Source organism: Orycteropus afer, unplaced genomic scaffold (genome assembly GCF_000298275.1).
Source record: "Orycteropus afer afer isolate SDZICR_OR568_19922 unplaced genomic scaffold, OryAfe1.0 scaffold00084, whole genome shotgun sequence".
Taxonomy (NCBI): Eukaryota; Metazoa; Chordata; class Mammalia; order Tubulidentata; family Orycteropodidae; genus Orycteropus; species Orycteropus afer.
The window spans coordinates 10632154-10647776 of record NW_006921671.1 but is presented as its reverse complement, the minus strand read 5'-3'; the positions used below and the strand labels follow the sequence as shown (position 1 = coordinate 10647776).

Below are 15623 nucleotides of genomic sequence, written 5' to 3'. Positions count from 1 at the left end.
CTCTTAGGATCCTTTTTTATCTCAGTTGTTCTATAATGTACCCTGTCTCATTCCTTGTTTTAGTTACTTGCGTTTTCTCACCTTTTTCCTTTGTCAGTTTGGCCAGTGGTTTGTCAATTTTATTGTTCCTCTCAAAGAACCAACTTATAATCTTGATTCTTTCTGTTTTTCTATTTACTATTTCATTGATTTCTGCTCCGATCTTTATTATTTCCTTTCTTCTGGTGACTGGATTTCTTTTGCTCCTCCTTTTCTGTTTGTTTAACCTGTAGGGCTAAGCTGTTGGTTTTGGCCCTTTCTTCTTTCTCAGTGTGTGGATTTACTGCTGTGAGTACTCCTCTGAGCACTGCTTTTGCTGTGTCCCAAAGGTTTTGCTATGCTGTGTTGTCATTCTCATTTAATTCTGAGATTTTTAAAATTGACTTTTAATATCATATATTACCAGATACTTTTTAAGTAAGATGTTATTCAATTTTCATGTATTTAATTTTTTCTTTGTTCTTTCTGTTATTGATTTCTAATTTTATAGTGTTATTATCAGAGAAGATGCTTTGTATTATTTTGATGTTTTTGGATTCACTGAGGATTACTTTGTGGCCTAGAATATGGTTTATTTTGGGGAATAATCCATGTGCATTGGAGAAAAATGTGTATGGTACTGCTCTTTCGGTGGTGTGTTTGTATGTCTCTGAATCAAGTTGGTTAATTATGTTATTTAGATCTTCTGTTTCTTTATTGAGTGTCTTTCTAGTTGTTCTGTCCACCATCAAAAATGATTTGTTAAAGTCTGCTACAACACTTACTCCTTACTTAATGACTATCTCATTATCCACCATTTCTCATTTATGACAATTGTAAAGAATCTGACTATGTGGCTATTTTGTGCATTAATGTGGCAGCAGGCATGATGGCAACAGCTGCAGTGTCGTCTCCTTTGAAGAGTATGTCCAGGTGGTCTCCAAGAAGCTAAGTTATGCTGCCTTGTGTCCTCTTCTCCTTTCTGCCAGCAGAGGCCTCGTGCTCAGCTGTCTCATTTGTGGCCATGGCCTGTGGGCAGGTGCACAGGGAGCACTGACTCAGAAGGCACCTGTTCTGGGTTCCCAGTCCTACTTGGCCTGAGGCCCTGCAGCTCAAAATTGCTATAGGATAAGAGAACTCAACTGCAGTTGAGTAGATTCTTACTCATAGCAAACCTTTTTGGGGGCAAGGCAGAACTGCCCCACAGGGTTTCCAAGGCTATACACCTTTATGAAGTAGAGTGCCTCATCTTCCTCCCATGGAGTGGCTGGTGGATTTGAACCACTGACCTTTTGGTTTGGAGATCAATGCTTTAAACACTCTACCACCAGAGCTCCTTGTAGGATGGGTAAGGAGAAAAGAAAGAAGCATTGGAAAGGGTGTATGGAAGACATACATGCAAATTTAATGACATACTACAGTGAGCCAAACAGCCTGAAGCCTCTCTGCCTTTGTGGAACTGGGTGCACGGCCAGGCTCCCTGTGCCCTCACAGGTAGCCCTGAGCCTCAGTGATTCACCAGGCTCCAAGTGCAGAGCAGATAATGGGACTATAAGCAAAGGGCTTTTGCAAGGGTGGGCATGGAGGCTTAGAGGCAGCTCTGTAAGGGAAGCTCTGAGCCAGCACAGGAGGAAGGTGAAGTGGGTAAGCTATGGACCCTCCAGTCACACGGCCTGGTTTTATCCAGCTTTCCTTCCAAGCTTCCTTTTCTAAATCGCATTTTTTTTTCCACAGAGGAATAATCCATAACTGGACTTGTCAGAGTGATGAGCATATCAGTAAATCTAGGCTATTATTTTTATGATTATATTTTCTAAACAAAAAATTGGGCAAATGGATGGTCTGAAAATAGAAGAAGAAAAAAATCCCCCATTTTAGCATAATGCCGATTTTCTCATAACAACCTAGTCTTTGGAATGTAACCATGTTGATAAGTGAGGAATGTGTATGTTATTGTAGAACTATTTCTCTTTTCAATTCTGTTAGAGTTTGTTTTGTGTATTTTGGAATGCTGTCATTGGGTGCATAAATATTTATCATTGTTATGTCATCTTGATAAATTGACTCTTTCATCATTATATAATGCCCTTCTTCATCTCCTATGATGGATTTTGACTTGAGGTCTATTTTATCCAGAATAATTATTGCCCTCATACACTCTTTTTGTTATTGTTTGCTTGGTTAAAAATCAATAACAGAAAGAACAAGGAAAAATTAAATACATGAAAACTGAATAACACCTTACTTAAAAAGAATTTGGTAATACATGATATTAAAAATGAATTTTTATTTCCATCATTTGATTTTTTAACTTTTTTATGTTTTTATATCTTGTAGGCAACATACTGATGAGTCACGTTTTTTTAATACATTCTGCCATTCTCTATCTCCTGACTGGTGCATTTAACTCATTTATATTCTGTGTGATTAACGATTGGTGTAAACTCATTGCTGTCATTTTGTTATTCTGTTTTTTGGTGTTTGTGATGTTAATATGTTTTTTGTTCCTTTTAATTTTTTGTGCTGAGTTTTTTTTGTATATGAATTTTCCTTTCTTATCAATCTTTGGTTTTATATTTTCTGAATCATTTTTATTTCCCTTTATTTTGATGAGTAAATTTATTAATTTTCTTTGTGATTACCTTGATGTTTACCTTTATCCTATTAAATTTATAAGTCTGTTATATCTTGAAATCATTCTGACTTCTACTCCATAAAGAACTCTGTATCTATACCTTTTAGTTGTGAAATTGTCATCATTTATAGCTTACCACCTCTTGTTCCCTGTGTTAGACTTATGGTTTTATTTACTTTTGTGAAATCTTTTTCTGGGCTGGTGTCTGGGTGATATTGTCATGTATCCTTATCTCAGGTTGTTGTCTGATGTCATTGGTTCTCTATCCAAAGACTCCCTTTAATATTTCTTGTAAGACTGGTCTGGATTTTACAAATTCCCTTCATTTCTGCTTATCTGGGATTGGTTTTAGTTTCACTATGATTATTGAAGGCAGCTCTGGTAGCATAGTGGCTAAGGCACTTGACTGCTAACCAGAAGGCTGGCGGTTCAAACCCACCAGCCACTCCTCGGAAGGAAGATGGGGAAATCTACTTCCGTAGTGATACTGCTTTGGAAACCCAAAGAGGGGTCGCTATGAGTCGCGTCTGACTCGACGGCATATAATAACAACAACATGATTATTGAAAGAAAATCTTCCTTTTATTTTGCTCTCTTGCTTGTGTCATCTTATCTGGTATTTTCATATGATTTGTTATTGTCTCCGGTCTCCAAGCCATTCAGATATTATTTATTTATATATTGATTGATTGATTGTATGCTTGTTTGTTTTTTCCTGATTTTTTTTTTTTGTTTGTTTGTTTGTTTTGCTTTGTTTTGATATATTGGGCAGGTAAGGCAGGTATGCTCCATTGACCACTGGTCTGGTGACATAGAAGTGTTCACTACCTGTTTCTGGGTGAGTGGGGCAGTGGCAGCCAGGAGGGGAATGGGGGGTGGATGGGACAGGCATGCATCACCACCAGGTGACTAGGCGGCAGTGGGGGGTAGGTAGAGCAAGAGTATGCCACTGGTCACCAGTCTGGCGACACAGAAGCATGGGCTGCCATTCATCACATAGGTGTGGCAGTGGGAGAGGTTGATAGGTGGGACAAGCACATGCCATCACTCATCATCAGTCTGGTGGTGTGGGAGTGCATGCTGCCACTCTCTGGGTGTGTGAGGTGGCAAGGGGGCTGGTCGCAGGGCATACACACATCTTTCTGGTCACATAAAGGGAGGCTCATACCATGGCATCAGCTGGGCAAGGCAGTAGGGGTGGGGAGGCTCATACTTCTCATCACTGGGAAGGCTAAAGGAGGGGAGTGTGCTCCTCTGGTCAATGGGCTTAGACACCAAGGCAGTTTCCACACTCTGTATCTAGCAGTTGGGATCTGGCCCTGACCAAATGCAAACAGGGGAATGGGCTGCCCAGAGTTTGGTTGAATGGAGGACCTCCTGCTGATACTCTATGGATCTGCTGCCCTGCGTGTGCTACCCACCCTAATGGTCAGGGACTGCACCAGGGGGTACTCCTCTTTCTGCTGCCTAGATCCCTCCCTGCTCTGTGGTCACCAGGATCCCTGGAGCTCTCACTTGCCTTCCTATACTTTCCCTTCTTAGGTCCAGTTCATGTCCTGCTCTCCCTTCTTAGGTCCGGTTCATGTCCTGCTCACTTTGCTTCACTCTGGGTTTGTCTACACTGTTACTCTGTCTCCTGCTGGGAATTCTAGGAATACTTAGATCACTGCTCACTTTATCTCAAGATGGCCATGCTGCATTGGTACAGCTAGCAGGGCACCTCCAATCCATAATTCTCCTCAATTTGCTCTTTTTGTTCAGTTTCCCCTTCCAGTTCATGTTCCAATTCGTCATCTTTCCTTCTGATGCTCAACATGCCAGGATTATCATCTGTATATGTTTTGCTTGGTTTCTCAGGTCTTTGTTGTAGAGAGGCAGAATGGTTTGTCTGACTGAAATGCCATCTTGAGCTGTTCCTCTAATCCTGCTATTTCTGCATTTTCCTTCCTTATTCCTTCAACTTTTCTGTATGGTTGAAATTTTTAATAATAAACTGTTGGAAGGGGGCAGACTTATAAATGCTTACTGCCCCCAAAAGAGATGTGATGTCTCACTTTTCAATCAAATTTCACTTTCACTTACCCACACTATGTTAACAATGTTATTGGTTAGCTTTTGTTGAGTACTTTGTGTTGAGTACCTTTTGTTGTTAATCAGCTATACTGAACAATTTATCTAATGCTTTTATTTTCAGAAAAAAATACTTTAATTGCATTCTCATGGGATACTAAGATGACTAGACAATCCCCAAATTAGGAAGTAATTATATTTCTGGAGTTGATTTGTATGTCAGTGGCTTCTTACTCAGAATGCATTTTTCTATAAGAATAATATTATAGTTGGTAATTAGGCTCCTATGAAAGCCCACAAAATTTTCTATTACTCAAAATATACCTCAATATCCCATTATTAATAGGCCTGTAGACATTTATTACCATGTTGAACATTTTTCCATGTAAAAATGTACTAAAAAAATCTAATGTAGGATGCCAGGACAGAACTACAGTTTTAAGAGCCCTAGTTCCATGGTCAGAGATGCTCCTTCTCCCCATTCATCCTTCCTACTAGGCAGGAGCAGTGGTTGTCCAAGTCTCTCATGACAGTTCCTATGGTTCAAGGAAGGGACGGTTATTTTTGTTAGTTGTTGTAAAGTCACTTCTGACTCATGGTGACCCTATGTGTGCAGAGTAAAACTGCCCCATAGGGTTTTCAAGGCTGTCCCTTTTCAGAAGCAGATCACTAAGCCTATCTTCCAAGGTGCCTCTGGTGGGTTTGAACCTCCAGCCTTTCAGCTAGTAGTTAAGTGCATAACTGTTTTTTGCCACTCAGGGACCTGAGGAAGGTGTTACGGGAACAAGAAGGTTGGAAAGATGGTATTGCGTTATTGAGGCTTTAGAGGACTAGTATGGACACCTGACCATCATCTTTGTAGAACATTGTTTCCTATTAAAGTGTAATTTGAATTTCAAAAAGCCAAATTACAAAGAATGTATAAGAACTAACTTAACTGAGGAAAGAGAGCCCATGTGAAGCATGATACACTGAGTAATGATATCTTTCCAGGTCAAGAACACAAAAATTTATAGCAAGGCATAGACTTTCAATGACTTGATATCTTTATGTTCTCAGGCCCGTGGTCGAGCGAGAGCTGATGAGAGCACCTACATCGTGGTTGCCCCCTGTGGTTCAGGAGTTGTTGAACGTGAGATAGTTAATGATTTCCGAGAGAAAATGATGTATAAAGCTATAGACCGTGTTCGAAATATGAAACCGGAGGAGTATGCTCATAAGGTACAGTTCTTGTCCCTCTCTGAATTTAGTTTTCATTTTAAAATGACCGTATGTGGTTGTCATTGGTATCTCTGTGGCTAAGTCTTCAGACAGAAATTGTGCTGAATTAGAAGTTCCAGTTTCATGATCTATGCTTAGCCCAGATTCACACACAAAGAAACATGATCCATGGTGAACAGGATATTGTCAGGGAACTATTCCAGTTGCATCAACCGTAAACTTTGATAATATAAATTTATATTGCCCTTCACCCAGAAAAGAAGCTCTGATGGTGCAGTGGTTAAGGCATTTGGCTGCTAACCAAAATGTTGACAGTTCAAACCTAGCTCCTACTCCATGGGAGAAAGATGAGGCAATCTGCTTCCATAAAAATTTACCTCTTTGGAAACCTCATAGGGCAGTTCTGCTCTACTCTATAGGGTTTCTGTGAGCCAGAATTGACTTGATGGCAGTGGGTTTGATTTGGTTCATCCAGAAAGACTAGTATAGATTACCCATTCAACCCAATCTAGTAATTTGATCATTTTTGTTTGATTCAGTCTGTTTAGGCATAAATCTTTATTCCATAATTATTTATGAAATGGCTACAGTGTGCCAGTCACTGCTTTAAGAACAGGGAACATAGTGTCAAACAAGACAAATAAGATCTTACTGTGGGAAGCTTGTATTCCAGTGTGTGCATGGTGAGAGTATGTGGATGGTGGTGGCTGCCATTGAGTCAGTTCCAACTCATGATGACCCTGTCTGTGTGGAGAGAACTGCTCCATAGTGTTTCAAGGTTATGCCATTGGGAAGCAGATTGCCAGACCTGCCTTCTGGGGTACCTCTGGGCAGGTTCAAACTGCCAACCTTTTGACTAATGTGGACCACCCTTATGGTGTTGTTTCTCCTCCCCTACCCCCATGATGAGGATGGCGAGGAGAAACAAAAACCAGAAATTAAAAGGCAAGAAATATATCATAGAGATGCAATAGGATAAGGTGAAATAAGTGACTACCTGGCTACTTTAGATTGGGTAGTTGGAAAACACCTCTTAGAGGAAGTGACATTGAGGCTGGATCATAATGATTGGGAAAAAAAAAAGAAAAAAGCCATAATATGTCATCTAGCTACATCTCAATTTACCAACATATAGTCTTTTATTTGTGAGAAGGAAGCAGGGAAGGAGGAATGTATTCCTACAATATTTCAGGAAATCCCCCATACCACTGAATTAAAGACTAACTACTATAATAGCAAACAATCCATTTAGAAGAAAATTCACACCCTTGCATATGGGTGTGAATGTTAGTTTCTTAACATTGGAATTGGCTCTACCCTAAATAGAGTTTCACGAAAGGGATGCTTTCAAATTGGTGTGCATTGCTATAACCAATTCCAAGGTTTTCTAGCCAGGTTTCCACACAAACTTATATTTTAAAACCCCTTTAAATATAAGGCAAACCAAACATTTTGCAGTGTCAAATCAAACACTTGTGACCAAATAGTGCCACTAGAAAGTAACTGTCTCACATTTAATGCCTTAAGAAGATGAATCAAGTAAATATTTACAAAAACTGATGTTTGAAGACTATTTGTTTTAGTGTTTGGGTAAACTCTAGTACAGTCTCTGTAGTTTATAGGTCAAACTTTTCCAAACACAATCCTTTTGGGGATCCCAGAATGCACTACTTTCCTAGAGTCCCTTTGGCTGAGAGACCTGCCCTCGTAAAACTATGCCAGGTAGACACACTCAGAGCAGAGATGGCAATGATGTGGGGTACATGCCATCACCACTCTGTTCAAAGTCTCTAGTAGACGTTGCTACTAGGTCCCAGCACTCCTTTCTTCTGATTTGAGAATCTGTATAACAGAATTTCAGGCCACTACTAATAAATGATGACAGTCGACACATAAGATGAAATGTATTTGCCATCTCATATGCAGAGTTTATAGATAACTGAAACCTTGTTAAGTAAGACTGCTAGCAGTAAGATGAAGGTTTTAAATTTCCCTAGCATTGACCCAACTACTTCTGCTACATTACTGTATTTTATTTGAACTTAGACTGATTATAGTTGTGCCTCTCATATATTTACCATGATTTTTTTTTCCTTTTGTCTTTCTAATAATTTCATATCCCTTTAATATTCTAATATTCTTTAATGTTCTAGAGGTAATCTTTTAGCTTCTGCTCTAGTGGTTATGTATCTGTACCCTTTTTTTTTTCTGTCTCACTCATACATAAATATCTCTTAGTTGTCTTCATGTATTTAATCTTATGCCAAATCACCTTTTTATCAGCTCACTGAACTATAAATATTAAGTCTCGCAAGAACAACATAATTTAACTTTCAGGAAGTATTTCAGTTCATCATACTGTTAGAATTCAGGTAGGAAATAAGTCTTTGTACTTGTGTGGTCAAACTATTATATAGCTCCTACACTTACTTGGAGGGTTTTTTTTTCCTTTCTGTGCGAAATATGGATCTTTCCAGTTGGGACCTAAAATCAGAGGCAAGAGCCAAAAAGATGACTTTGAATCTGACTGGAATCTTCCAGTCTTGTTCATCAGCACTGATTATTTACTTTTACTGAAAACTCCCCCTCAGAATTAAAAAAAAAGTAAATAAAAATATAAATCTGCATTCTATGCATGGTTTGGTTTTGAGTTAAAAAATTCAAGAGCCATGTTTTCTACTGTTAAGTTGTATAGCTGTGAGCACTGAGCACTGGTCAGCCCCTATTTCAAGTTTCACATCTCTCAGAAACTAGAGTATTTTTGTTATGAAATAAATTTAGCTGTTTGTCGTAGAACCTGGAATATAGTGGCTTGGGAGCTTATTCGTTCTCAAAAAGAAAAAGAGAATCTGAATAATCTAGTTTAGTATATGATAGCTCCATGATGTTATGAGGAATACAGGCCTTCTCTCTCTCTCTCTCTCTCTCTGTCTTCTTTGCCCTTTTCGCTTTTGGCTTCCACTCCATGGTCAAAAGGTGCTTTTAGAATTCCAACTGTTACCTCCTCATTCTAGGCAGGAAGTAGGAAAGGGCAAAAAGGTCACATGCCAGCTATCTGATCTTCCTTAAGGAGGCTTTCTAGAAATCTCATTCGGCAACTTCAGCTTACATCCCATTGGCCGTGTCTGGAAAGTGTAATCATTTAACTATGCATATTTATCTCATATAAAATCATGGTTGTGTTCCTAAGGAAGAAAGGATACTGGATGGGGAACCTAGTGGTTTTTGCCATAAGTATGTAAAGAAGGGAAAGGTCTGGCAATTATGGCATATAAGGAAAGATGGAAGGCATTGGTAGACTTAACATAGATAAGAGACTTATGGGTAGTGTACTAACAGTCTTTAGCTCTTCAAAGAGAATTCATGTGGAAGAAAGTTTGGACCTATTTTATGGGATTACAATTAAAGCTAATGGGGACTTCCAAAACCCATTGACATGCAGCTAATTCCAATTCAGAGTGACCCTATAGGACAGACTAGAACTCCCCATGGCATTTCCAAGGCTGTAATCTTTAGGGATGCAACTGCTATGCTACATCTTTCTCCCATGAAATGATGGTGGGTTTGAACAGCCAGCTTCTCAGTTAGCAATGAAGTGCTTTAACTGCTGTTCCATCAGGCTCCTTCTTGGAGAGCTTGTTGTTGTTGTTGTCATGCGCTGTCAAGTTGGACCCGACTCATAGCGACCCCTCCTTGGGTTTCCGAGGCAGTATCACTATGGAAGTAGATTGCCCCATCTTCCGTCTGAGGAGTGGCTGGTGGCTTTGAACCACCAGCCTTCTGGTTAGCACTCAAGTGCCATAGGCACTATGCTACCAGAGCTCCCCTTGAAGAGTTTGTTGTTGTTGTTCTTGTGTGCCGTCAAGTCGGCCCCGACTCATAGTGACCCCTCCTTGGGTTTCCTAGGCAGTATCACTACGGAAGTAGATTGCCCCATCTTCCCTCCGGGGAGTGGCTGGTGGGTTTGAACCGCCAGCCTTCTGGTTATCAGTCAAGTGCCTGAGCCACTATGCTACCAGAGCTCCTTTGGAGAGCTTAGAGGGAGAGAATTTTGAATGTCGCTAAGAACTTTATCACAGTAGAGCTTATCTAAAATAGAATCACCTGGTTTCTGAACACTTAAGAATTTCCATAATTACAAGAGAAGACTGTATGCAAAATTATCTGGGGGTCATTGCCTCATTACTTTTATTTCCTAGCCACAAGCTAAGGGTATATTTTCATTATTATATATGATCCCCAAATAAAAATAATCAAAAAATTAAATATTCTTTTCTTGAAGCAGATTTTCGAATTACAAATGCAAAGTATAATGGAAAAGAAAATGAAAATCAAGAGAAGTACCGCAAAACATTTCAAGGACAATCCATCATTAATCACTTTCCTCTGCAAAAATTGCAGTGTGCTAGCCTGCTCTGGAGAAGATATTCATGTAATTGAGAAGATGCATCATGTCAATATGACACCGAAATTCAAGTGAGTCCAGGAAGACCCATTTTTAGATTGTTTTACAAAATTTTTTTTGTTGTTGTTGGGTGGCATTGAGTTGATTCTGACTTCTAGCAACCCCATGTGACAGAATAGAATTGTACCATAGGGTTTTCTTGGCTGTGATATTTATGGAAGAAGACCACCAAGTATCTCCTGGGGAGCTACTAAGTGGGTTTAAGCCACCATCCTTTCAGCTCATAGCTGAGTGCATAATTGTTGCACCACCAGGGCTCCATTTATCCAAAACAATACATGTGAAATTCTTTATTTGTCAGAAGTATCTCCTCCAAAATTATATTTCCATTTCAAACATCTGTATACATTAAATAAACTGCTCTGGGGAAGAAAGGGAGCAATGTGAGACCCAGTGCATTTTGATGTAAGCCATATCATTTTGTATATGCTCATATTTGTTCTCAAATTGTTGAACAAGTAAAGTCAGGATAAAATAATCAATAGACTTGAAAAGGGAGCCAACCAACTAGTTACTATCAGGTTAATCCCAACTCGTGGAGACCCCATGTGTGTCAGAGTAGAACTGTGCTCCACGGGGTTTTCAATGGCTGATTTTTCAGAACTAGATCACCAGACATTTCTTCCAAGGTACGTCTGAGTGAGCTCATATCTCCAACCTTTTGGTTGGCAGCCAAGCTCGTTTAACTCTCGTCACCATGCAAGGAGTGCTGAAGAGGGAAAAAAATGGTTATGTGCAGAAAGACGCTTCTTGTCTTCTTTGCCAGTGATCTGGGGACCCAGGAAGGAGACAAGAAATGAGATGTGTGATAATGGCATGAGTACACTTCGTGTCCAACATCATGTCCTTGTGGGTTGCATATGGGCCCTCTGTGACTTCTCAGAGATGATTCTTACTCCTTGCTAATTTTAGGGAACTCTATATTGTGAGAGAAAACAAAGCACTGCAAAGCAAGTTTGCCGACTATCAAACAAATGGTGAGATTATCTGCAGATGTGGCCAGGTGAGTAAATTGCTATGGACTTAATTTTACTTGGCCAAAATAAATGCTTAATTGATACACATTTAATTTTGCCTCTTGCTCTCTCTTTTGTTTTCCAGGCTTGGGGGACGATGATGGTACACAGAGGTTTAGATTTGCCCTGTCTGAAAATAAAGAATTTTGTAGTCGTTTTCAAAAATAATTCACTAAAGAAACAATACAAAAAGTGGGTAGAATTACCTATTATATTTCCTGATCTTGACTATTCAGAATATTGTTTGTTCAGTGATGAGGATTAGCATTTGATTCATGATTCTTTTAAAATATTATCAACTTTGTATTTAGTAATGTTTTGATTACAGAACTGATGTAAGAATTAATAAAATAATTGCTTGACTTTGCAGTCAATTCTTTGAAAGGAGGCAATATATTATGCTTTCAATTATCCATCTTGTTGGTGGGGTAAAGAAATTCTAATAATATTCATTAGTGTGGGCATTATGATACGGTGAAAACAATGTTGGTGTATACATGAGGATCCTAGGTACCAGGCTCAGTCCTGTCACTAATTTATAGAATAAAATTAGGCATATCAGTTCATCTTTCTGTCCCAGTCTCCTTAACAGTGGGAAGTTTATATTAATGCCTTCGGCTTGTATCAGTTGCCTATTGCTGTATAAAAATTACCACAAACTTAGTGGTTTAACACCCAAAACCCAGCCCATTGCCATAAGGTCCATTCCAACTCATCACAACCCTATAGGAGGACAGGATAAAACCTCCCCAAAGGGTTTCTAATGCTATAATCTTTTATAGAAGCAGACTGCCACATCTTTCTCCCACAGAGTAGCTGGTGGGTCCAAACTGCCAACCTTTCCATAAGCAGCCAAGTGTTTAACCACTGTGCTAACAGGGCTCCTTGTTTAACACAATATTCATTTATTATAACACATTCTCTGGAGCTCAGAAATTGAAGCAGCATACTCTGCTCAAGGTCTCACAAAGCTAAAATCAAGGTATCAGCCAGACTCTGTTCTCATCTGGAGAAGAATCCATTTCCAAGCTCATTCATATTGTTGGCAGAATTCATTTCCTTGCAGCTGTGTGGCTAAGGTCCCTGTTTTCTTGTTAGTTGTTGCCTGGAGATCACTCTTTGTGCCTGGGGCCACCCTTACCACAAGACCCTCTCACAGGCCCCGTCATATCATGCCTGTTTGCTTCCTTAAGGTTAGTGGGTTTGAACAATTGACTTTTCAATTAGGAGCCTAGCACTTACCCACTATGCCACTAGGGCTCCTCTTTAGGTATATTATATAGATAAAATTTAAGTTGACCTGTCTTTATCTTCAAGAGTAGTACAATGACGCTGTTGTATTGACTCAGTCAGAAACTACATGAAAAAGAAAAATAGAAATATACTGGGCTATATAGCATGTCAACAGAAATTTTTATCTAGCACATGATAATGGTCTGTTGATTGTTTCTAACTCTCTACACTTTTTTCATAGTTCATAGATTGCTGGAGAAATGTGAAAGTATTGTAGATAGTCTTGATAATTTTAAGATATTTTCTACTCGGAGTGTTAACCGAGTCTGTCCTTTACATGAAATTAATCATTCCATAAAAATCTCGTTTGAAGATGAAATGTGAACAGTGGTGAGCCCTATTAGGTCATATTTTAAAATCCAAGTTAAAAGCCAGATCCTGGGTGGGCCATGGAAAGAAGAATAGACTGTTAATAGGAAGTATTATATTTAATCATGCAGTTGTTAGATACATTTAGGTCACTATTGAAGTAGAATATATCTGATAAAGTATACTGCTTGTTTACATCCTAATTGGTCTGTAAACATACTAAGCTGAAACAATTGATTCAATGTTTTATTGGACTGTTTTGCTAACTGAGATTAATATGAATTCAGTATCAGTCCATGATTTCTAATTCTAATGTTATTTTTTTCCCTTAACCTTTGACACTGATTTATATTTTCATGACTTAATCTTTACTCATCACAATTCAGGCTAAATAACTGTTGAGTTGAAAATTATAACTTTCAAAGGATTTATCTCATTTGACAAGTAAATCTCAAATTTTTCTCCAAAACATTGATGTTTCTTGTGTTTAATTGGACCAAATGTTTTGTATCTAATGAAAGCTACATGGGGAAAAGCCAGTTAAGGTTCCCTGCAATAAACTTTGTGTGTGTGTGTGTGTGTGCTCTTACCATGGATCAGGCACTTTATTTTCTTTTATTTTAAGAGCTTGTTTTACATTCAAAGTCACACATACATTTAGTTTCATTCCCCATTCGCCATGTCCAACCCTAACCCAGTCTCCTCCCCTCCCTACCCTACAACACTCCCCCTGTGCCCCTCATAATTATGGACTCCTGTTTGTCCTGCATTTCCTCAATTTCAGTGTTGGTGCTTTGGTGTCCCACGGTCTATTGCGTTAAGGGATGTATTACCATTGAGTGTGTGGGTGCAGCATCCTGGGTTGAGTGGTCTGCGTGTACATCTCGCTAACCATTGGGCTGAGAGCCTGCCCCAGGGGGTGAGTATTATTCCAGGCGCCGAATGTATTTCAGAGCCATAGTATTGGGAGTCTCACCAGACTTCATCTGAGCCGAATGTATTTCAGGGCCGTAGTATTGGGAGTCTCACCAGACTTCATCTGACCAGTAATTCTGGTCATTATTGAGTTTTTGGATTTTGTTCCATGTTTTCCCTCCCACTCTATCCAGGATCTCCAGATTTGGTCCTTTCCTAAGTGGTTGGCATTGGTAGCCAGGTGCCATCTAGTTCTCCTGTTCTCGAGGGCCATCGTAATCTAGGGTTGATTGCTTCTAAATGCCCTCTTTTTTTTTTTGGTGTGTTCGTCTTCACTTCCAACACTAGGAAACCATTGGCTGCATCCTAGATGGCTGCTTGGAAGCTTTTAAGACCCCAGTCGCTACTTACCAATGTAGGATGTGAAGCAATGCTTTTATGTATTTTATTGTGCCTATTGAGTCTGGTGTACCCCAGTACTATGGTCCTGAGGTAGTAGCTCTATTGGATCTCTCTCCCACAGTGTTGGGATGTCTGTGAGGGATTACTCTGTGTCTGTCTTCTATTGTTTCTGTAAGGACTGCAGGTATTTTGTATCACTGGTGTCTGTACAAGATTAGCCTCAGCTGAGTCTATCCTTGGTCTAGAGTATACCTCTATTCACTGATCCCTGTCTGATCATCTCAGGTGTTTATGTTTATCTGTACAGCCTAGTGTTTGGTGTTAATGGCAATGTGGTATTGTGGACACATTAGTTGGTTTTAACATCTGTTGTCTATCTCTTATGTGACAGTTCGGTGTCCTCTCATTTCCTAATGTTATCATGGTGGTCATATATCCTTCCCATATATCCCTCCCCCTACCCATGTCAGCGTGTAAGCCCCAACCAGCCCTAAATTAATCCCTCCATTTCCCTCCCCATCCCGGTAACCTCCTAGGTGAGTTCCCTTTCCCAAGCAAACCCTTCTCTGTCTTTTTACAGTAATGGGCTCATACAGTACTTGCCCTTCTGTGATTGACTTACTTCACTCAGCATAATGTCCTCCAGGTTCATCCACATTGCGAGATGATTCACGTATCCCTCATTGTTCTTTAATGTGGCATAGTATTCCACTCTGTGGATATACCATAATTTGGTTATCCACTCATCAGTTGATTGGCATTTGGGTTGTTTCCATCTCTTTGCTATGGGGAATTGTGCTGCAGTGAACATAGGTGTACATATGTCTGTTCGTGTGCTATCTCTCACCTCTTTAGGATATATTCCTAGTAATGGAATTGCTGGGTCAAATGATACTTCTGTTTTCAGTTTTTTAAGGATTCGCCATACCATTTGCCACAGTGGTTGTACCATTTTACAATCCCACCACCCAACAGCCACTCCTCGGAAGGAAGGTTGGGCAATCTACTTCTGTAGTGATACCACCTTGGAAACCCAAGGAGGGTTCGCTATGAGTCAGGTCCGACTCTGGCAAACAACAACACAACAACAACAACAACAACAACAGCAGTGCAAAGAGTTCCAATCTCTCCACAACCCCGCCAGCATTTGTTACTATCTGATCTGTTGAACTTTGCTATTATTGCTGGGGTGAGATGACATCTCATTGTTGTTTTGATTTGCATCTCTCTAATGATTAATGGCAGTTCAAATCCACCAGCCACTCCTCGGAAGGAAGGT

General features: G+C 39.7%; 1 protein-coding gene across 1 annotated transcript in view; it reads left to right on the top strand.

The window, feature by feature from the left end:
• IFIH1 (interferon induced with helicase C domain 1) overlaps positions 1–11690 on the top strand; it is a 77437-nt gene extending 65747 nt beyond the window's left edge. Inside the window, exons 13-16 of the mRNA XM_007941846.2 lie at positions 5783–5944; positions 10230–10420; positions 11322–11412; positions 11511–11690. Of these exons, the coding sequence (XP_007940037.1) occupies positions 5783–5944; positions 10230–10420; positions 11322–11412; positions 11511–11690 (624 nt within the window). The remainder of the gene's footprint in view (positions 1–5782; positions 5945–10229; positions 10421–11321; positions 11413–11510) is intronic.
• The last annotated feature ends 3933 nt before the right edge of the window (positions 11691–15623 follow it).